Here is a 23091-nt window from a genome sequence, read left to right as displayed (position 1 = left end):
TTCTCTTTTACGCAGGAACAGCAAAATCAAGAAATGATACAAGTTGTACGAGTGAGAAACTTCATCACTGTCTAGCAGCTTTTTGCACTGTGGCAAATTATGTGCGGCAAAGCGTAACGCCTAAAAAAAGGAATGTAGCCCTTTATGCAATATTTAAGTACTCCTGTGACAACGGAACTGTGATTATTGCCACTTCTTGGAACAAATTTCAGTACAGTCCACAATGATCCTTCAGTCAGTTGACATTATCAAAGTAAAATGACCACATCCGCAATGAAAGGCGGTTTACATCATCCTGGAGTGCGCAAGTTACTCGAACGCAGAGTTGGGAGAATCACAAAGGGAAACAAAGGTACGCCTCCACACCTGCCTCACGCCGAGAGCATGGTCTTGTGCAGAATCTCGTAGGCCACGCGTTTCCGAAAGTACGGCATGTTACGCTGCCCGAACGAGATGGGCGCGTCCCGCGAGACGCACTCCGCGTACTGGCAGGCGAACATGCCGCAGTCGTTGCTGTTCTGCTGCAGAGGCACGTCCACCACTTTCAGGCTCCAGTCGTCCCCGGCGAGCCCGTGGTTGCGCCGCTGCCGACTCTCGCACTCCAGGTACTGCAGCAGCACGGACAGGCAGCGCGGACTCCCGGTCGGCGGGCCGAGGCTGTCGTAGTAGGCAATGTGGCGCCTGCGGAAGTCCACGGCAGCGAGACACCAGTGCGTGTTGCCGAGGTACAGGGGCACCAGCGCGATGTCGAAGGAGAACAAATCGACGGTGCGCGTCCATCGCTTGACGCCGGCGTAGTCGCTGGCGACCAGCTTGGGATAAAAGAACGTGTTGAACGCGTACACGCGGGGATAGCCTTCCTTCTTGGAGCGCTCCGCGAGGAGATTCATGTAGAAGTTGATCACTTCGTCGTTCAACCACTCGCCGTCGGCGAGCGTGCGCATGTCGGCCCTGCGGATGTGGATTCGGAAGGCCGACACGAGCACCTCATCGGCCGGCGTCGGCACCAAGGCCGCCTCCACCTCGCGCTGCATTGCCCGCGTGATGCCGGGCGACTCGACGACATCGTGAACGAGGTTCGATTTTGTTTGGCGTTTCGGAAAGCAAGACTTCTCGGTTAGCAGCTTTTTCAGGGCAACGAACCAGTCCGCAGATCCAACCGGGTGGCGACGCGACGCTGCAGACTCTGGGAGCTTGGAAGCGTGGATCGACTTCAGGGTTTTCTCCCGGGTTGATCGCCGGAGCACACGACCGCTGAGTGACCGGGTGATGCGACGGCAGCCGCCGACGTTTGTTTCGAAGACTAGATACTCGTAGCACTCGTTTTGCCTCGTCCGCATCTTTGGGGTGCGCGGAATTTCATCCACAAACTCCGTCACCAAACCCGCGCACTCTTTCCTCCACGGAAAGCAAGGCCTACCGCGACAGCTCTCATTGTGCCGAGTGGGCCGGCTACGTCTGTACAAAGCTTCTGTACGGTATCGCACCGTCACGCTCGAGATCCATTCTTCCCAGTCAACGTGGTTGTCTTCTTGAACGTCTTTGCGTCCCGCGCCGACAAAGCCAAGATCGTGCCGTAGTCTCACTGCACTTTCGTAGTACGCGCCGCGCGTTCCCGCCAGCGCATCCCGAGCTGACGTACCGGCAGGCAGCGTTTCCACTCGCGGCACCATCAAGCAAGCGGTCCTTCCTCTCAGATCTCGCACAACGGTCGAGGCCAGCGAACAACTGTTTGCAGCGCGTGTGATTGGCTAAACACGCCAACAGAACATCGAAAGAAAACAGAGAACGAACCATGCAGGAAAGAAAAAAAGAGAGAGCGCGCCTTGCGTCCACAAGCCAACCTCCTCTGCAGCCGCTCGCTCCTCTTTTCTCCTTTCCCGCTGGCCGTTCGGCGCGTTGCATGCTGGGAGCTGAACCTTCTTTGGTTCTAGGTAGCTTTTAGTAGCGCCGGCCGTCGGTCGTGGCGCGCTACTGCAGATGCAACGCTGTGGAAGCTACGCAAGAAGTTCGGTAAGACTACGCATCACTCCGCGCGTTCCGTCCATGCTTTGCTGTGCGCCAACGGCGTTATGTCGCGTGAGCATGCACGCGAGGCTGCCGCCACGGGCTGCGAATAAATCAAATTTAAAAAGGAACGAAAAAGAAATACTGAAAAGCAAATCGATATAAAAGAAAACATTAGCAGCCGTGTACCGCAGTTTTCTTTTTTTTCGAAGGGCTACGGCGTTTTTCGTTCAATACTGAGCCCATATATAGAACAGTTTCAGACTATTGTGGTACAAAACATCGAACTATTTCCAAGTGCGAACGCAGCCACCGCAAAAAGTACCTCTAGCCTCCATAGCGTTGCACTCGATGTCTGACTCACGGTCTGAATCGAGCCATGCACGAAGCTTTGTAGCGGGTTCAAGTACAAACCCCATGCCAGGGATCTTGCGCGCGACAGCAACGCGATCGAGATGGCTCGTCGCCTCCGAGTCGTACCCCATGTGAGCGACGACTCCCCGGTGTTGCCGGTATGATGGCAGCAAATACGCGCCGAAACTGGTATGACGCGTGCCTTGTTAAGTTTATGTGTTTTACTGTAGGGGAGAGAGAGAGAGTGTGTGAACTTTAATGAGCACCAGCAGTTAAGTCGGCTGGGCCTAGGCCTCCCACGATGGGACGTCGAAGTCTTGCCTCTTCGCCGCTTCGTAGGCCTGCTGGGTCGCCCAGAGTTGGCCGTCGAGATGGGAGCTGCGCAGGGCGGCGTGCCATCTCGACGAGAGGCTCACGGGATAAAGTGAGTGAGTGAATAAACTTTATTGCAGGTCCGGTGAGGTCGCGAACTCGTCGCGCACCCGGCTAGTCCCACGTAGGGACCGGCAGGTCTAGCCCACCGGTCGCGGGCACGCCGGACGGCCAGGGTTTGCTTTTCTGGAGCTGGGCAACGCAGAAGCGAGTCCCACTCCTCCTTGATGAACTTGGGGTATGTCGACCCGCACTCCCAGAGCATGTGAGGTAGAGTGGCGGTCTGGCCGCAGGACGGGCAGGTGTCGTCGCGATACACGTCGGGGTAAGCCTCGTGGAGAGCGGACAGACACGGATATGTGCTGGTCTGTAGAAGCCTAAGCGAAACGGCTTGCGCCCTATTCAATTTGGGGTGAGGGGGTGGAAAGACCCTTCTGGGCATGTAGAAATATTTAATAATATCGTTGTGAGTAGCGGGAGCGTCCCTGTGACCGTAGAGAGAAGGGGAGTCAGTGCTCCTTATAGAGGAAGCGCGGTCGGTGAGGTCACGCGCAGCCTCGTGGGCAGACTCTTTGAGGTTCGTGGGAGCACCCTCGACCGATCCTACGTGAGCGGGAAACCAGTGAATTGAATTAAGGTCTGGGTACTGACGTTTGCACTCCCATAGCATGTGGGGGAGTGTTGCTGATTCAGTTTTACACACCTTGCACGTCTGGCTCAGGTAGATGTCGGGGTACATAGTGTGATAGCGTGTGAGGGAGGGGTATGTATTCGTCCGTAACAGGCGAAGGGTCTCGCAGTAAGTTACCCGTGCGTGTGTCAAAATTTAGTCGTTTGCTCGTTCCGTGCGACAATCGGTAGTACTTGAATGGTGTACAGTCTTCGTTAAAAGTTCCCAGGCCGCGGCGACCGTGCACGCAGCAGCCACGCTCAGCTATCGCGACGCTGCCGTCAACGGGTCAACGGCGCTCGCAGACGCTCGCTGGTTGCGAGGCTAGAAAGCGAGCGAGAAAGAACATCGCTCTCGCTTTATCGCTGTCATACGCTCCGTGGTCATAAAGCGGCCCGTCAGCTAGTGCGGCATTGAGCTGCGCTTTTACCTTTCGTGCTCCCGCCGCGCGAATGAGCTGCGGACAAGAAGGAACTGAAGCCAGAGCTGCCGCCAAGGTTATGACGCGATGCTCCGTATAAACTACTCTCTCATATCGCGAAGCTTAGCCAAACGACCAGGGTGTTCTGGCGAGGTTAAGTCTCGGGTTTAGAACGCAGTCGCAATTGTTACGGTAACCAGCATCCGCGTTTGTGTCCATCTGCCTGTTCCCGTCGCGTGTGAGGTAGTGGTGCCCAGGATTTATTTTTTTAGTTCTCTTGAACGCGCGTGGATTTGTTTACCGAAGCACCCGCCGCGGTGGCTCGTTGGCTAAGGTGTTGAGATGTAAGCTCAAGGACATGGATTCCATCCCGGCTGCGGCGGCTGCTCTTCTGATGGACGCGAAAAACGAAAACGCCATTTTGTCGAGATTTCATCGCACGTTAAGGATGATCCTGGCAGGATCCTCGGATATTTGAATTCGTAGCCCTCCACTACGGCATGCTTGGTAGCCCAGGTGTAGCTTTGGTTCGTTAAACGCCCAAAATTCAAATTTTGTTTACCGAATCATATAAGCGTCGAAATTTGCTGTTCATTTATCCTCGAACCCAAGACGTGGGCTTTGGAGCCCTCCGTCGGGAGCACGAAGATATTGAGAAAACGCTCCCGGCGAAGCTCCTCTCTGACGCGCGGAGCGCCCTCAGTGAGGGCAAGACTCGTAAAGGGGCACGCGGAAGAGCTCGCTAGTTGTTGCCGCACCACAGCATGACAGCGAGAACGATATTCCCTCTGAAGCCCGTTTATCCCCGCAACTGCGTCGCCTAGCGCCGCGATAGGGAAGCCCGGCTGCTCCGTACGCGGCCACTGCGGCCTGGGAACTTTCGACCAAGACTGTGTATCCAGTTCCACCTTCGCGCTATTGTCCAATCGCTCATATCACTACCGTGTGACGAGCGACGAATTGGTCGAACGAGCGATCTGGTCGCGCGACGGCCCGTTCCTCCGAGGGGGTTTGGCCACGATTTCGGTCGTTCGTCCTCCAGAATGCAAAGAATCCCCGACGTCGAATCCCCGAAGAATGCAAAGAGAGGAATCTGCCCCGACTACATGGTGGAGTAACGCCAACTTCCGGCGTCACTGAGCTTCGCAAAAAGTGACGTCGGGCCCTCTTAGTTGTTTTTTTTTTCTCCCTCAATGCTCCTGTTTTTCTATTTCTTTTTTGTCACGTGACGTTCTCCCCTAGTTTTTTTTCTCCCTCCAAGGAAGAAACACGAGACATTTTGATGCTCTAGCGGTGTTGCCAGACGTCTGTAAATAATAAATATGATTTGGGCTAGTTGGTTAATTTCTCTCTGCCGTCCTGTCCTTTCGCGTGTCCATTTTTTTAACGAGTTCGTGATTGTTTCTTGCATATATTTCCAAGTTTTCATTTAGGGTGGCCAAAAGAAAGTTAACCGACAATTACGATACTCTTTAATGCGAAATTTGATATACGTGTTTTCATTTAGCGGCATATAGTGAGGCATCGCACCTAGAGCCGGGATTCGATCCCGCGACCTCGTGCTCAGCAGCCCAACACCGTAGCCACTGAGCAACCACGGCGGGCAGAGGTATGAAGAGCGACCGGAGCTCGCTTGCTCGTCCGTTTGTTCGGGATATTTGCTCGCACTCACAATATTCGTCGATCGCTTCTACATATTATTTTTTTTTTCAATGTTCACCATTTACCTGCAAATGTGCGCGGTGTCCTGGCGGCTGTCGCTCGTCGCATTCATGAAAGCTTTGGCGCAACGGAAGAACTGTCCGATAAACCTGTACCCGTCGCAACTCTTCTCCGCATCCGAGAGACCTGGAACGAGGTACACAAAAGTGTCATGTGCTATACACTTGGCATGAAATCAGTCGTAACTGTCACTTTTGAGCGCGGCCACCATAACCCGAAAACGAAAGCACCTCGACGCAACCGCGGTCACTTGCCCTTTTACAACGTAGATTTCCTGCTAAGTTTACTACACTCTAAAAACTGTTTACACCCTTTGGGGTGTATATTTGTCCCACAACGATAATCGTCATCTGCGTTGCTTGCGTTTCCTTTCTTGAAAACTCGGCGCTCACTACTTTCCTGTCGAGAATGCTGCGTCACACTGATAACGCGCATGTCGTTCGTCACTGGGAAGTACCGGGCTCGCAGCGTTAAAGAAAGGAAACGCGGGCAAGACAGGTGACGATTATTGTTGTGGGACAAAAAAAGCACCCCAAAGGGTGCAACTGTTTTTAGAGTGTAGAGGGAACTGCGTCTCTCGGTTAGAACATGGATATGGTGTTTGTGATCTGAAACGTCTTTGTGGCGTTCTTTATTGTGCTTCATACGTCCTTGATTGATTGATTGATTGATTGATTGATTGATTGATTGATTGATTGATTGATTGATTGATTGATTGATTGATTGATTGATTGATTGATTGATTGATTGATTGATTATCACAATACATGTGATGGGAGGCGAAGGGAAAAGCCATTCTCAAGGATGGCTTGAGGGAGTCCTTAGCTCCCATACTGCCAGAGACAGCAGCAGAGGCGCAAGCATTTTGTTTGCATTGTCGTACACTTAAAAAAAAAACGTCAAATTAAACACAACATTCTCACGCACTTTGACGAAACCATGAAATTAAATACACCACTAGATACTGCCCTACTCAGAGCGTCATGCATTTACGTACATCAGCATCATGCATCAGCACAACACTTCGTTGCAACGTATACACGCATTGTAATAGTGGCATTTAAGAATATAATTAAATGTAAATCGAAGACTGCTCTAGAGGTCAATGTTAGGCTAGCAAGAACGAGTACATTTCTTAATTTCCGGGCAATTATAGTTTTCTTTAGGCAAATTGCATGGATGTATACAGTCCATCTAGTCCATCGTTCCCATGCTTATTGAACCGCCTTGAACTTCCCGTAGACGAATGGATGGATGGATGCTCTGAGCGTTCCCTTTCAAAAGGCGCGGTGTGTTGCGCCACCAGCCTCTTTCTTTCCTTAATTTTTTTAGCCTAATGCTTTGCCTACCATTTCTTTTTCTTAACAGACAAAATATTTCTATCATCAAACTTTCTGAACCCCTATTGAGAACTTTGTTTTTGTTTGCCTCCGTTATTTGTGGTCTCATTACTTTTCTGCCACCAAACCTCTAGTCGCATTTTACTAATCTCTACTGAGGACACGTTTACGTTCCCCCTGCTGTCCCTGAACTTGAGGGCTTCAAGGAGGCCAGAGGAGCCTAAACCGAAAGCTGGGCAGATATTTTCACATTCTAATGAAGCATGTACCATCGTTTCCCTAAATTTACCGCAGCAAGCACATGCTTCTTCTTCATTGGTGTACATTATAAATAAGCACGCGTTCTATAAGGCATCCTGGTTCCACTTCGAAAAGTAAAGAGCTTCCTTTTGGGTTTGTTTTTTTTCTCTTAGGTAGTTACTCATGGCAGGTTTCATTTGCCTTTCCACAACTCAGGAGATTGTCTGCACCTCTCTGACTTTGCGTTTGTCGTTCTTTGTTGCCATGTTGCTTACTATACCGGTCGCATTCTTGCTAGTAAGCTTCCTAGTTATTTTCCTCAACAGTGAATCAATGTTTTTCCTGTACAAATACCTGAACACTCTCGCAACCCATGTACTTTCTTCCATATTCCTCAGTCGTTCTTCGAAGTGAATTTTAATCTGCGCTTCCGTCACTTCAGAACTTGTCCAGTCCATACCACCCGGTACAACTTCCTTTGTAGTCTTCCCGTGAGCACCCAATGCGAGGCGTCCCACAGACCTTTGGTTGCCATCGAATCCTGGTTGTGCCCCTAACGTCAATCAGACAATCGCGTTTCCAAATGTAAGTCCTGAAACCATTACCCCTTCCCAGACACCTCGGAGCAACTCGTACCTATTGTATCCCCATAGCGCTAAGTGTTTCATGGCCGCAATTATCTTCCCTTTAGCTATTATTGTTTTTTCCTGTTTCATTATATATATTGCCTTTGTTTATCGATGCCACTACTATTACCAAATTCACTGGTATTAGTTTACCAAAACCAAGGTAATTGTATTCTTTCACCCGTATAGTGTGTCAACCCGAATAGACAGTGTCAACACAGGGGCACGAAGTACTACTTCGTGCCCCTGTGTTCACACTGCCTATTCACTGTTTTAATTGAATACCATAAAACCTTATTCTTTAACGCTAAATATCGATCCTAAATTCTCACCTTCCTGTCCACAGATATTAACCAGACGTTGCATATCACTGTATGGCGCTATCACTAGCGCCATATAGTACTTTCTAGTAATTTCTGTAAGACGTTCAACGGTGCGGTCATATGGCCTCCGAGCTTGGGCGACGCGCGCCGCCCGATCCCGGAGGCTGCGGTGCGGTACGAGGCGAACTATCGAGAACAGAGTACATCTAATATAGCCAGCGCCCAACTTACTCTAACAGGGCAACTCTATAATTATGTCCCCGCTTTAACATTTTTCGGGGCAACTGGCGCTCTCGGCCGTAATTATTAGTCGTATGCCCTAAGTTATAGTATTTTAACCGCACTATAATGCTAACGTGAGTACATAACAGTGTGTGGCTGCAGCATCAGATGTCCCGTTACAGCGTGTATGGCATGACGTCTGGCACTAATGTCAAGCATTATTTAATAATGTCTATCCTGTCTTCGGATCTATCCAGAACTGACGAAACTATACATTAGCGCGATTCATGCGGTTGTTTCTGGTAAGAAAAGAAACGCCACTCGCCTATTCCGGGTGTCCCACGTAACTTCAGCCACGCTTGAAATATATGCAAATGACACGTAACTGGACAGAACCAAGGTGCTGTTTGCCGTCGATTGGAGATACTCCGATCATTTCTAGCGTTCCGCCAAATTTCCCCTATAGTCTTAATTATTCTTCATTATTTAATCGACTTGTCAAATATTATAATTCGATGAAACTTGTTGGGTTGCTGAGCACGAGGTAGCGGGACCGAATGCCGGCCATGGCGGCCGCATTTCGATGGGAGCGAAATGCAAAAAACACTCGTGTACTTAGATTTAGGTGCACGTTAAGAAACCCAGGTGGTCTAAATTTCCGGAGTCCTCCACTACGGCGTGCCTCACAAACAGGAAGTGCTTTTGGCACGTAAAACTCCATAATTAAATTTTAATAATTCGATGAAAAGTATAAATGAGAAAATTGTCAGCAAACAACATTACCTTGGTTCTGTCGAGACATGTGGCATTTGCATATTTTTAAAGTCTGGCTCAAGTTACGTGGGAGACCTGGTATAAATATGGAAAAGGAATATCGCACTTTCGCCCGAAAAGCAAAGCATAGATAGCGATACTGCGCTGTGCTTATTATTACATTATGCTTTAGACAACCACACGAAGTAAGGTTCGTAATCTTATCAACCATGCATAAGTTACCGTAAACGCTCGCTTACTATTATAGTTACATCACCGAGCGTAGTGTCACGCGCGCGCACAAGCAAACGTGATTCAATCTCACTGGCTACCGCAACGCTGAGTGGCGGCAATGCGTAGCAAGCTCTTATTGTTGCCCCTTGCCTTCTCGTGGAGCACAGCACGGGCCGTGACTCTAGGTCCGGGCCCGGGCCGGGCCCGGAAATTGCGCATGTTTGCCCGCCCAGGCCCGTTCCAGTGTCTCAAAGCAATACCGCGGCCCATCTCAAGCCCACCCGAAAATTTCACCAGCCGACTCAGCCCAGTCGGACCGCAAATAAGGTCCGACCGCGTGGCCGCAAAGTACAGAGAGCGAGGTGTTTCAAATGGCGACGATCGATATTCTGTGGACGCATGCGTCGCTAACTACCACTCTAACCTTCACTAGTTTATTTTTAAAAAGAGGACGATGAAAGACGACCACACATACAGGGTACCAGGAGCTGCGGCACACTACTCATTTTTCTGCAAATACAGCAGTTGGAATCGTCGAGAAAATCCTGGAGCAGATTTTGTAGGAGGCGAAATGAGTTACAGTCAGTACCTGTTCTCACTTTAGTAGCAGGTATGCCATAGCAAGAGAAGCAGAGGATGAAAGCCACATTTGTTGACTTTGTTGCCGATACAGTTGGAACTTGGATATGGGGAACCGCGATTTCCGTGAAACACAATCCGTGATCGGTGTTCACTGAAGTTCATAAAGACCTTTGTTGTAACGCTGCCCGAAGACAGCGTTGCGCGCGCAGGCGCCCGAGCATGACACACGTCCTTCTAGTGATCATACGTTTTCTCACTTGTACGTGCACTCGGTTAGCTATTTCATGTTCGAAGCAAGGAAGCTCTGCAGAGCGCTAATTTATTATGTACCACGTGAGAGTAGCCCCATATGGAGTGTAGCGCCTCCCCTCCCCCCCCTCTCCACACACACAGCCTATACCACGCACGGAAGCAAGCTCTGAGTGTCCATCGTGCGTCACACGACACCTGGCAAACGTGATAAGAGCACGGGACAAAAAAAAAAGTGTTTATCTCGCGAATCTACGTCACGAGACCCCGCGCATCCCTTTCGTTTTATTGCGATAGCAGTTATGCGGACGCTCCAGACGCATTTTCGCCGTCGGCGTCGGTGTGATGTTCCGTATAAAGTCCAGATGCGACAACATCGTGGCCGCGCGCCGTGCTGTGCTTGCGACTGAAAGCGCGCGCATCTCGCGCGCTGAACGGAGCAAGGCGGGGATCAGGAAGCGCGTCTTCCATTGCGCGCGAGGCACCGAAGGTGTTTCTACTCCGGCGGCGGCTGAGCACTGCCATGTGGGCTCTTTCTTGAAAGCGATCTGCGACGGGAGACAGAGTCTATTCGCACCGGGGGCTGATATACATCATCCTGTGCGTTTAGTTCGTGCTGGAGCGAGATGCAGCACAAAGGTCGTGGGCTCGGGCCCCGCGGGCAGGCCCGAGCCCATGCATTTCTATATTTCACCGCCTTTCCCAAACTTACAAAGCCATCGGGCGTCCCTGCTTGGCCTATTGGCTTTTGCGCCCCCCCCCCCCCCACCGCACATCACCTCCAAAATACGGGGCGCGAGCCGCCTACACTGTAAAATAATTTACACCCTTACAAGTGATAAAGGGTGTAAATATGTCTATAACTCACATCATTAGGGTGTATGTTATATTATTCACACCCTAATGGTGTAAGTTATAGACACATTTACACCTTTTTCACTTTTAAGGGTGTCAACTATTTTACAGTGTATGCGCTCAGCCGCGCGGACCGCCATGCGCAGCCACGGCGGGTACAGAGGAGCAGACGCCCACATCCCCACTGGCGCGTTCTTGGTCGCGTGACTTCCAACAATGGGCGCCAGCAAAGCCGGTGCGCATCAAGCCGGCACCCTCGCCGACACCCTCGCCAACACCTCAGCAAACAGCTGTGTGCGGGAGTGCCGGCTTGACGCGCACCGTCTTCCCGCGCGCCCACTGTTGTAGGTCACGAGATCGACGAAGCCACCATCCTTCTCGGGTCACCCTCTCGCGCTTTCCCCCACAACGGGAGCGCGCGGTGCGCTACTTATTGCACTTTCACTTTATATGGGCGTCGACGAAAATTCGCCTGTAGTATCCGTATAATTGCCATCGCGATGACCAGTTAAAACGTGCCGCTTTAATAAAGGTTGCCGTGTTTATAGATCATATATAGAGTGGTCAGCAGTGTTCGAACAAAGAATGTCGCTGTAACCAACGCCTTCAAAAGGAGAGATTGTCGAAGCGAAGACAAGCACCCCCTTGCCGCAAACGTTGGCTACCAGCGACGTTCCTTGTTCGACCGGCTCAAAACTCGACGTCTTGCGAACGTTTCTCTCGTTCGCGCTTGCGGAGAGTGCTCGTATGCGCAAGCTCACCGTCCTTGTCGGTGAGGCGCGACACCATGGCGACGCCACCCGCCTTGGACTCCGCCCTGCACTTGTCCGCGAACTTCTGCGTGAGGAACTCGAAGAACTTCTCCGCGTCCTTGTGCAGCCGGTCGGGTGGAGCGCAGCCGTACGTCTCCAGGGCCGTGTGGTGACACTTCCTGTACCTCTCGATGTACCTGTCGGCGTGGCGAAATCATTTCCGTGGGAGTCCGCAGCGACTACTTGCAACGCGTCGGAGAGATCGCCCTTGATCCCGTGTAAGTTGTAAGTGTCGCACAGAGTAACCGTTGTAACAATCGCACTCCCCGTGGCGCAGTCCGCAATGCTTTGCCACTACAGCGCCAAGCTAACGGGACGGCCGCTCTTGGAAGGAGACGCTATGAAGGCTATGCTCCATACTCAGCCTGCCTGGCTGCCCCGCTGATACCAATGCAACGCGAAACAAGCGATTGAAGAATGGATGCGACGATTGCGCAGCATGGCCCGAGATGCATTTCTGCCATAAAATCGCACACGTGCACGGGGTCGGTTCCGGGTAGAATAAAAGGAGAGGGGGGCTTCGTATACACTGCTGTTGACGCACGCTCGGTTTTGCGACCACATGAGTTTTCTGCACCGCATATGCACCAAAACAAAGCCGCGTGTCAAAAGAAGTGCCGGCGTGTCTCGAAAAGGGAGAGGCCGGAACCCTATACCCTCCACAGCGCTGGGCCACCAGTACAACCCACTGGTTTACGTTTACAGCAGCAATTTCTGCCAAGTGCAACAATTCCAACACTTTGAACGTCTGTTCTCATTTATTTATTTTTGTTAGGAGTTTGACGGGCAAGAATCTGTAGGACAGCGCTAGAGTCCTATGTATTCGGTTTCTGCCCCATACGTCGGAGTCGCGCTGCGTTCCCAAACGCTATGAACCACTGGTGATTTTCAGCGCACGCCCAATGGCTGTTACGCATGTAATAACAATTCTTGGCCATACTGGAGTCATAGTGTAATTTCAGTGCAATGACAGAGGGGCACAATGAAGTGGACACGCACAAACGCTTCCGTGCGTCCTGTTGTCCCCGGCTTTCCATGCGCTCAGTCATTCTTTAAGTGTTTGTGTCGTATATACCAACAAGGGCGACCGTCAACGCGCATCCAAGTTCTCAGACCATCACCAACATATCTGAACGCGCTCAAACCAGGCGCGAGCTTCGCTTCTGCAAAGCATACGGTTTCCTACAAAAATTACCAGAGGGAACTCTTGCGCTAGTGTCTACGGGAGCTGCAATGGAAGCGGTTGTCCCAGCATGGGAATTATGGGAAGTACATGTATTTGCCTAAACTTCGTCCTTTTGGCTTCAAATGGCTTTGTGACTTTGTAAATTCGTCATTTTCAACAGTATGTTGCGCAATAAATATTTAAATAAACATCATTAAAATTGTGCGACGGCAGAATTCGAACACAGGGACTCTAGCGCAGAAGCCTGATATTGAAACCATTAAGCCACGGACGCATGCATCGACAAGCGAATGAAACGCCCTTATGAATTTATCGCGGGCATGCCAGTGCCTTGAGACGCTTGGCGCGTTTCGATTTCGCCACCTAGACAAGCTCAATCGTTGCAATTATTAGCAATTGTACGCGTTCCCGGCGTCTTCTGCACTTCGAAGAAAATAGATTGCGCTGAAATATACGACAATAAGATTTATATAGCGTAATATACAAGGCCACAAGAACGTCTGAATCCACAAGCACGAAGATCAGGCAAATCCATGTACTCCCCATCATTCCCATGGTAGGACAACGACTGCAGCGCCAGAGTTCCCTCTAGTAATTTTTGTAGGAAACTCTATGCTGCAAAGTGCACCCAACCCTTGACGTGCGTCTCGTAATTCGCGACTCGCGTCGGTTCCGTGCGCGTCCGTATGCAATGTCATCCGTAAGCGAGGACTGCACCGTTGGCTGCCATATATACGCGTTCCCGGAAGTTGCGTTCGATGCCGGAAGTTGAGGGTGGGAGATCAGCGCGACAGGTGAGCGCCGAGGAGTGTGCAAGTCGGCACCGCAAGTTTTTTGTTGCTCAGCGAGAGCATACATATATATATATATATATATATATATATATATAGAGAGAGAGAGAGAGAGAGAGAGAGAGAGAGAGGGGGGGGCTCCATCTTGTTATTTACTCAGCGCTAACACACGACGCTGCAGTAGAATACATTCAACTACACCGCCATTTTCTAAAGTAGGCAGCTTTGTCAGACGCTAATGGACGCCACCAGCATGGGCTTTGTTGCCAAAGCGCCAAGACAGCGCGTTCCCAAACTGCGACGTTGTGGCCCCGATGCGAGGTGATTGGTCGGCCTTCACCTCCCACGTTGTGTAATTTCGAAGCACAGAGTAAACTGTATATCTAGAGCTACCCAAAGCCATTCGGTGCAACCGACGGTAAGAGAACCGTATAACCAAGGAAATAAGTTGATAAAAAAAATTAAGTTCTGGGGTTTTACGTGCGAAAACCACGATATGATTATGAGGCGCGCCGTAGTGAGGGACCCCGGATTAATTTTGACCACCTGCTGTTCCTTTTAACGTGCATTGTGCACAAAAATAAATTGTTAGAAAAGCGGCACAAGTACGGTGTTGGACTGCTCTGGTTTAATTTGTTCGCGACCGCCTAACTAAAATTGAGAGAATTTATTTATTTATTTATTTATTTATTTATTTATTTATTTATTTATTTATTTATTTATTTATTTATTTATTTATTTCGTCGCGCCAGAAGTTTACACTGCGCTAGACAGTGACAGATTCGGTGGTTATAAGGCTTCAGAATGAGTTTACGTGCCCAGGCGTTGATTATATTAACGTGCACCTAAATCCGAGTACACCGCTCCAATCGTCGTCCGTGAGTCGGCGTCCGTGAACCGAAGCATCGTCCATACACAGGTGCAAGTTTAGGGCGCCGAGTCTGACAGCGTCGCGGTATGTGAGCACTGATGCAAAAGTAATCTTTCGTACCATGCAGATTAGATTTCGACGCCTCCGAGACAGCGGCGCACTTGGTTCCGAGTTAAATTGTTCGTAATTGCCGATAAGGAGTATATCTCGCGTGGGACACTTACGTGCACGGATTTATGCCGGTATCCTTTCGGGCGATGTCCATGATGTTGGCGAAGTGGAATCCGCACAGGAACATGTCGTTGATGAACCTCTGACGGTTGCAGGCTGTCGTGCTCTTCTGGAAAGCTGAACCAACATCCGCGTTTCTTTTTATTATTATTATTATTCAGACGTTAATCTCGCGAAGCGCAAAACGCGCGCGGTCGCAGCCGCTGTTTTTGGCAACATTTGGACCCGCGTGATATCACCAACGCGGGTGCTTTAGAACCCGTGGACAAATTGCAGCTCATTTCAGAGTGCCCAGATTAAGTCGGGCCGCCATGCAAGAGCTGGTAGCCATCTCAGTACAAGCCCTAACGGCGGTTCGGCGCACTATACATGCAGCCGAAAACGAGCCAGCGGTCACAGCTGGATAATTCGTTTGAGCAGACGACGCACTCTGAGTGAAGATCTGGTCTTTATCTCTGAACTGCGCATGCATCTTTCCAAAGACAAGGCAATTCATTGAGTATACACAGACAACAAGCATGCAAGAAAACACTATATTATTGCACCAACAACTCGTGACCGCTTTCTGGCTGGCTGAATGCACGTATACGTATTTAAACGGACATCCCAGGCAAGCTAAAAACAAAAGAAACAGCTCACGAAGGCAATAGTACACATCAATCTATTATAGTAGAAGGTACGAAGAGGACCAACCTTCAATAAATTAACAAGGAGCTGCCTGAAAGCACGAATTGTCGAAAAGAAAAAAAAGCTTTCCGGTTATTGCTGCGGAAAACTTTGTGAATTGGTTAGTATAACCTTGTGAAGCATGTTAACAGCGCCCGTCCTGTGCAAATCATGCTTAGTCTTTCTTAGCACTGTTAACATGCTTCACAAAGCATTCCGGTTCCAATAAGCGCCACTAGCTAACTTCTTTTTTCTTTGTTGACGCTCCGGAGATGTGAAACGCTCGCGGTACCATATTTGTGCGAGAGCTTCTGTCGCTGTCATGACGGCTATTCACGCCACAGCGATTAGATGGATTTGCCTACACTTCATCCTTCTGGCTTCGAACGGCTTTGCGACTTTTCAAATTGGTAACGTTCACCAAAATATCTTTTTCTAAACGCAATAATTCGCAGCGACTATGAGCACATAAACTAATTGCCGTCATGAGTTTGGAAATTTATAATCAGTCGGAACTTTAGAGTGCAGAAACATAATAACGCGGCAAGAACATCTGAAGCCACAAGCGCGAACATTGGACCAATCCTTTTACCCCTTTCGCGCATTATTCCCATGGTGACTGAGTAATAGTGTGTTAGTTCCCTCTGATAATTTCTGTAGAGAAATATTTCTGAATTGAATACCAGTGCGTGCGTGCGGTTTGTCTCCGCGCTTTAATCCCCGCTCACGATTCTCAGGTAATCGCAGTGCACCAAAAGAACTCCCTATAATAAAGCCGCCGAAAGTCTCGTCCGTGTCGACACTCGGGAGCCACATTCGCCACGTTCCGCAGCCGTGCAAGCCTACCTGCTTTCTTCAGCGCGCTGCACAGGAGGTGGTACCGCTGCGTGACACCGTCCGCGACGAACTTCATGTGGGGCGCCATCTCGTAGCCCGACGAACAGCGGGCCTCCTGCTGGGTGTCGTGCGCACACTGGTCGTACGCGTCGACCTCGCTGTGTGTACAGTGAGGTAAATTTTAAATTATAAATTCTGCGGGGGGGGGGGGGGGGGAGGCGACTAGTATATATACGTGCCAAGACCACGATCTAGTTATGAGGAGCGCCATACATTATGGGGTACTCGGATTAAGTTCGACCACCTTGGATTCTTTACCATGCACTCATGTAATGCGCGGCACACTGGCGTATTTCTTTCTTTATTTCTTCTTCTTTTTTCTTCATTTCACCCCGTAGAAATGCGGCCGCCACGGCTGGGATTTGATCTCACGACCTCGGGCTTAGCAGCGCCAACGCCATGGCCACCACGGCAGATCATACATAGTACGAGACAGGTCGTTGAAGTCCCGCAAGTTTGTTCAATGACTTCGTGTAAAGAGAAGCCCTTTATACGGTGCGTTCCCGAAGGGTCCGCTCCTGGTAGCTCCACCCAGACACGAACAAGAACTTCCGTATGACCTCCAAGTGGATATGTTACAACAAAAAAGAAAGCTTATCGTAATTCACTGGTCAGCGGCCACTAATATACCTTCATGTCGCTTTTGCTGTCTAAGTACAAGTTAGCTCAATAATATGGCCGATCATCGGATCAATCATTCTGGTATACAGTCTTCCATACCATACTTGTCACTTGTCATATTCGCGTCTATTGTCCCTACACCGTGGCAATATAGGCATTATATGATGCTATGTTGGCGCTGTTAATCTGTATGAACGTGACAGTATATGGATTAGAAGTGGGTATAGCAGGTTTTCTAACTGTGTTTGTAGAAATAAGGGAGTTCTGTGCAGGACAGGTATGCATAAGCAGATAAGCAATATACTCGTCTGCACGGATGGAAAACGTAGTACATGCTTGCAAATGATTAAGCGATGTCTATACAATAGCAAATTTGCCCATAGTGGATAGGGTCGGCTGGCTCCAGACAGGGATGATTGTAGGTCGCTGAGGGAGATCGTAGTACAGTGGTCATATCATTGGAGCAGGAGAATGAAGAAGACGCTGTAGTTGAGGTGCGCCTGTTGTTCTATAACGCGTGCACTTTATGGTGAAACACGGCGTCAGATAGTATTTCTTTAGTACGTTCTACTGCATAAAGTAACGGATTATGTTATCATCATTGAATATAAGTGGTTTGCCGTCGAAGCCGGCAGATATCATGTACCAGTGAGAGTTGGTGCTTCGGATAATCCTTTCTATAATTTCTCGGATATTTGTGCAGTAATGTGGAAGCTGGTCGATTGCAATTGATGCATTCTTTGAATCGGCGCGGAAAGCGGCGGCAACGCAACAAGGAAGGACGCGGGACAAGCGCTGTCTAGCAAATGAAGTTTATTAAGAAAAAAAACGCAAAAAAAGGAACGCTTCATCTGCGTGCGCATGTCATTCGGTCACACGATCGATCACCGAGGCTTTGCGCCCCACAATTTGACAAAGAGATACACGGCTCCGATACGCAATTATCGCGCGTCTTTTGTATATGAAAGACTTCTGCCAAGTTCACGAGCTTTTTTTTTAATTTGTGCTTGACGATCATCGTAGTTCTATTCATATCGATGAAAGGCTTCAGCTGTTAGACAGCGCTGGTCCTGCGTCCTTCCTTGTTGTGTTGCCGCTGTTTTCCGCGCTGATTGAAAGAACATTTATGTAACATTACTTAGGTTTCATCGTGGCTGTACATATTCCATCTTTTTTTGATGGCGCAGCTCTTAACCGCCCGTTCCTGCGCCGAGCATCGGCGTTGTCCCTCGTAACCGAGCTAACGAGCACAGCGAAAGATGAAAGCGAACGCGGAGCGCAGCGGGAGATGAAAGAAGTGAGCGCGATGAGGAACGCGGAGGAGGAGGCTACAGCGAAAGCGTGATGCGGAAAGCGGAGGAGGAGAGTATGGCGAAAGAGGAAGAAAGCAGAGGGCTGCACGAGACTACGAGATGGCGCCATAGTATTGGTAATCTGGTTGTATGCGCGGCGCGACTTGTGCGGTACTTTCTGGGCCTATACGCGGGCACGAGCAATTACGCTGGAACCTTCGACGTGTCATGTATGAAAGCCGACTCGCCTGTCGCGCAGGTCAGACTCTTTCGACGATCGCCGACTTTGCTTGCCGCTATCGTTGTGCTTGAGCGACGCTTCGCTCCGTTTGCAACGTGCCGCACGAGACAGATTGTCCGCGCCAGCCAATATATCGCAGAAATGAAAACACGTGTAGAGCTGCGCTCAAACTTCGCATTAGGGAGTATCGTGATCTCTGGCGTATTTTTTTCAGTACATTTTTTTTTTTCGCAACGGGCACTGACCGTGCATATCGCGACAGTTCTTAACGGATTATATAGGTGGCCTTGAATGCTGGTCTATCAGAATGCTTACAAGAGAGAATTGGCTCACTGTAGTACAGTGATTGTACAGATACACAATGGCTCGCCGCGGTTGTTTAGTAGCTATGGTGCTGCGCTGCGAAGCTCGAGGTCGCGAGATCGAATCTCGGCCACGGCGGCCGTATTTCGATGGGGGCGAAATGCGAGAACACCCATGTACTTAGATTTAGGTGCACGTTAAAAAACTCAAGGTGGTGCAAATTTCCGGATTCCGCCGCTACGGCGTGTCTCATAATGAGATCGGGGTTTTGGCAAGGAAAACCCCGCAATTTAATTGTAATTTAACGGAGACACGATGGTGCTCAACTTACGGGCAAATGGAGGTGAGAGACACGGTGGCGTGGTTCTGGAAGACGCGCACCGCGCTGTCGTAGAACCGGTTTCCGCAGCTCATGAATTTCTGGAGGGCCTTGCCCGGGTGGCAGTCCTCTTCGGGCCCGCCAGAACCGTCTGTAGATGAACATTCTCGAAGTGAGGTACCCCTCCACGAAGCCTAGACTCCGGATCCTAGCATGTCCTCCGAGATCGGACGTGCGCTTGCTTCCCCGAAAGTTACGCTCGTGCGCCTCCTGGTTATCAAAGTTTTCACTACGTACATGCCATATAAAGCTTAAGTTGGGTCAGTGTTAAGTAAGATTCCGTCATTACGTGTTATAACCAGGGTACACTTTATTAGCTGTATCAGTTCACTTAAAGGGCCACTGAAACACTTTTGTTTAGCATAGCCTGAAAACGTTGCCGAACGTTCTGTACGTGAACGTGTCAGCCCAGTATTATTTCACTGCATGCAGCAGGGAATCTACACTTCCCTGTCTAGAACAGCGAGAAACCGCTTGATCCTTTGATCGCAATGACGTCTTGCAGCTAGTCGCAAGCAGCTAAGCCCACCCACAGTTATTGGCTGATTTCGTAATAGCGAGAACATTCTCAGTAATACTATTAATGCTAATTTTGAGTGAAATGAATTATATATGAAATTATAGTGAAATTATGTGTGTGTGTGTGTGTGTGTGTGTGTGTGTGTGTGTGTGTGTGTGTGTGTGTGTGTGTGTGTGTGTGTGTGTGTGTGTGTGTGTGTGTGTGTGTGTGTGTGTGTGTGTGTGTGTGTGTGTGTGTGTGTGTGTGTGTGTGTGTGTGTGTGTGTGTGTGTGTGTGTGTGTGTGTGTGTGTGTGCGCGATGTCAAAAGTGATTACTCACTGAGGCAGTCGGGGAAGTACGTCTTCTCAATTCTCTTCAGCAGCGTATCGTTGTGCTGAGCTGCGCCCGCCACGTTACCACAGTGCGAGTACTTCCAGCTGTCTCTCAGGCAGGTCGCGAAATCGGCGAAGTCTCTGCGAGAAAAGGGCAGCACGACGCATATAGGTCGCGGTATAGTGACGTCAGAAGCTAATGTTAGTAGGCAAGAGGAAGCTGCACAACAGAAAGCGATCCCCTTCGGAGACTACAGAGGCCCGCTTCTTGACAGGGATCGCCATGACCACGGTTACCGTCGTTTAAATGTAGTAGTGGTTACCTTACGTCCGCACAGTGAAATAGGCTAGGCAGATGCATATGCGTAGCAAACACAAAACAACTTTTAATACTTGGCTTATAGGCTTAAGGACACACACAAATTAAAAGTACAAACCACAAACTGGGCACTTACTGTCTGAGTTGACAGGTGAATAAGAATTGCAGTCCAATGCACTAATGTTTAAGGACATGAAAGAAAGTCGAAACTATACTTGAAGCGTCGTTAACTGTCGGGTCGTCATGGGGACGAATCTGCCGGGGCCTTCGCAGCGCAGCCGAAGGGGCGACTTGACGCCGTTGTCCGGAGCGTGGCCGGGATGGGTCGTGACCAAGAGGGAAGTGGGGAAAGTCTCGGCGAGTCCTTCCCGCACCGCTACCAATGCCGTTCTCCTCGTCCTTCCGTTCCACGGCCGGCGCGTCGACGGGTAGGGAGTACATCACAAGCTCCTCGTTTTCGTAGGCATTATCATCAGTCCGTTGCCAAGTGGAGACGGCGTCGAAGGCAGCTTGCACGCGGCCGCGAACGTCAGTGATGCGCCGCGTGGGGCCTCGCACGCACTACCACAGCGCGACGTCACGTCCGCGTAGATGACGGCGCGCGCAGTGAAGAGGCCCTCCTCCACGGGACGCACCCTGGGAGGCGCGCGAGGGTGAACAAGAAAGGGCTCAATACTCCTGCCTACCGGAGGTCACGGCTCGGGGCGGACTGATCGCGTGTGCACACAGCTAGAGCGTTCGATTGGCGAGGCAGGTCTGCACGACGCCAAGTCGTTGCCGATGTTAGATAACTCCGTCGGCTCGCGGAGTGCGCGGTGCATACCTCGGCGTGCCCGTAAAGGGTTATTCACACAGGGGACTTTATCTCCTGGAGACGCAGGGCAGGATCATCCATGACATCCGTTTCCGGCGAGCCAGCTCTCTCCCCCGCGAGCGGCAAGGTCGCTCGACGTGGCGATGGCGCGTTGATGGAAGGGCAGCCGATCAGATACGCGCCCGAAGGCTCGGCGCTTCTCCATGCACGGCTGTCGACGAGTACATCTAGCGCGGTAGGACCTCGTAGAAACGCTATCCCGTACCCGCGGGGAAATCCCCGGAGCCGCACCGCCTGACGAAGGCACGACGTCGTGGTCACGTGGTGATTATCCGTGGTCACGCGGTGATTAGCTTTGCCACGGAAGCGCAGCGGGCATGTTTCTCCGTTGATCCCAAACCGCTTGGGCCGTTAGCGGTCGTGCCTGGTCTTTCTTCTCTGACACTTTCGGGCTCGAGACGCCATCCCTTCCTGCCTCGCATGCCCGCGATTCGTAAGCCACACTGGTGTCTTGAGGCACTGTGCAGTCTGTACTCCGTGGCTATTTGGAAGTGGCGTCGCACTACTGATACGTGGCAATGACATATCCTCGTATAAGGGTGTTTACCTATACCCTCAAACAAAACCTGTATCACGCTAACGTGACTCACGATTTTGTCTTGCTTACGATCTTTACACCTGTCCATATCATCTTGCAACCCTATCCTCTGTCTATGAAGATTCCCAATGGTATTCCCTGGGCGGCGTGTTTACAATTGCTAGCAACTACAGCTAGGCGTGGCATTTCTCGAGGCGCCCGATGTTTGTGCGCAGGCGCGAGGAATGGAGGCTGCGAGAGAGAAAATGTGGGGGCTTTTGCTCCTTTAATATCTGACTTTGCATAGTGTTGTGACTTCGGGGTGGAGGACGAGAGACTGACTCTTTCCGCAGACGAAGAAGAAACGAAAAACTTTATACAATATTTACAGATAGTACATGATCGCGTACATGTGGCTGTAAGAGCGCAACAGACCGACTGGGCGGCTAGAAGCGACTTTCTCTCTTCACAACGCACCGATTCTCCCTTAAGTCCCCCTTGGCGACTCCTCGTCGGCAGGAACCAGTCGGGGCAGGTGATAACGTCACTCGCGTCCATTCTTGATTCGTCGCGGAGAAGTGGGAGATCCCGTCGCCTCGATGATAGGCACGTGGTGCACGTAGTATGGCACAACACTAGGCACTACACAGGAGAAGTTTCCTTGCTCGTGTCGTGCAAGCAAGACAGATGACGATTATCGTTGTGTGACAAGATGCAACCCAAAGGGTGTGCATTTGTTTAAGAGTGTAGACGTGGTGGCATTAGCGGAGGAGGGTCGAGTTACTCTGCGACGCTGGCTGCCAGCGCATTGGAGCAGGCTAAGCAGTGGGCACGGACGCCCCGTTTGGTGGTCAGTGTGTTTAAAGCTACGTCGAACGTACGCGATTACCAGAAGCTAAATGTATGTCGGACAGAATTTCCTGCGCTTGCGACGCTGGTGCCGAGTCAGTCGCGCCGGATTAAACCTTTCTCGTGCCTTATGGCCTGGTGAACTGCTGTTGCTTGGCTATATTTGGTTCGGCTAGACGAAGGAACAACTCATGCGTTACTCTGCTTCGCCTTCAAGAGTGGAACGCGACATCGTTCCCGTCGACCCGCCAAGGGGTGTAAGACAATGGGTTACGGCGCAGCGACTACGCGCCCCGAAATTTGACGCGGTGAGCGTCGAGCAACGCAGCGTTCGGCGCGGCAACGAAATGTGCGCCTGAGCAAGCGACGCACGCCTGAGAAACAGCTCGTTTCTAAGGCAACACCGCATTCACTAGAGACGCTTTTGTACCGCTTTGAAG

General features: G+C 50.5%; 1 protein-coding gene across 2 annotated transcripts in view; it reads right to left on the bottom strand.

The window, feature by feature from the left end:
- LOC135897665 (sentrin-specific protease 1-like) overlaps positions 1-23091 on the bottom strand; it is a 38339-nt gene that overhangs the window by 10546 nt on the left and 4702 nt on the right. Inside the window, exons 4-9 of one of the 2 annotated variants that reach the window (XM_065426359.2) lie at positions 20100-20233; positions 19213-19351; positions 16374-16522; positions 14855-14978; positions 11732-11919; positions 5552-5672 (exon numbers count right to left, since the gene is read on the bottom strand). In XM_065426359.2, coding sequence (XP_065282431.2) covers positions 5552-5672; positions 11732-11919; positions 14855-14978; positions 16374-16522; positions 19213-19351; positions 20100-20233 — 855 coding nt within the window. Of the gene's footprint in view, positions 1-366; positions 1883-5551; positions 5673-11731; positions 11920-14854; positions 14979-16373; positions 16523-19212; positions 19352-20099; positions 20234-23091 lie in introns of those variants that run through there. The other variant, XM_065426358.2, reaches the window with a different exon arrangement.

Source organism: Dermacentor albipictus, chromosome 6 (assembly GCF_038994185.2).
Source record: "Dermacentor albipictus isolate Rhodes 1998 colony chromosome 6, USDA_Dalb.pri_finalv2, whole genome shotgun sequence".
In the NCBI taxonomy this organism is placed as follows: Eukaryota; Metazoa; Arthropoda; class Arachnida; order Ixodida; family Ixodidae; genus Dermacentor; species Dermacentor albipictus.
The sequence above is the reverse complement of the archived record's forward strand: the minus strand, read 5'-3'. Positions and strand labels throughout refer to the sequence as shown.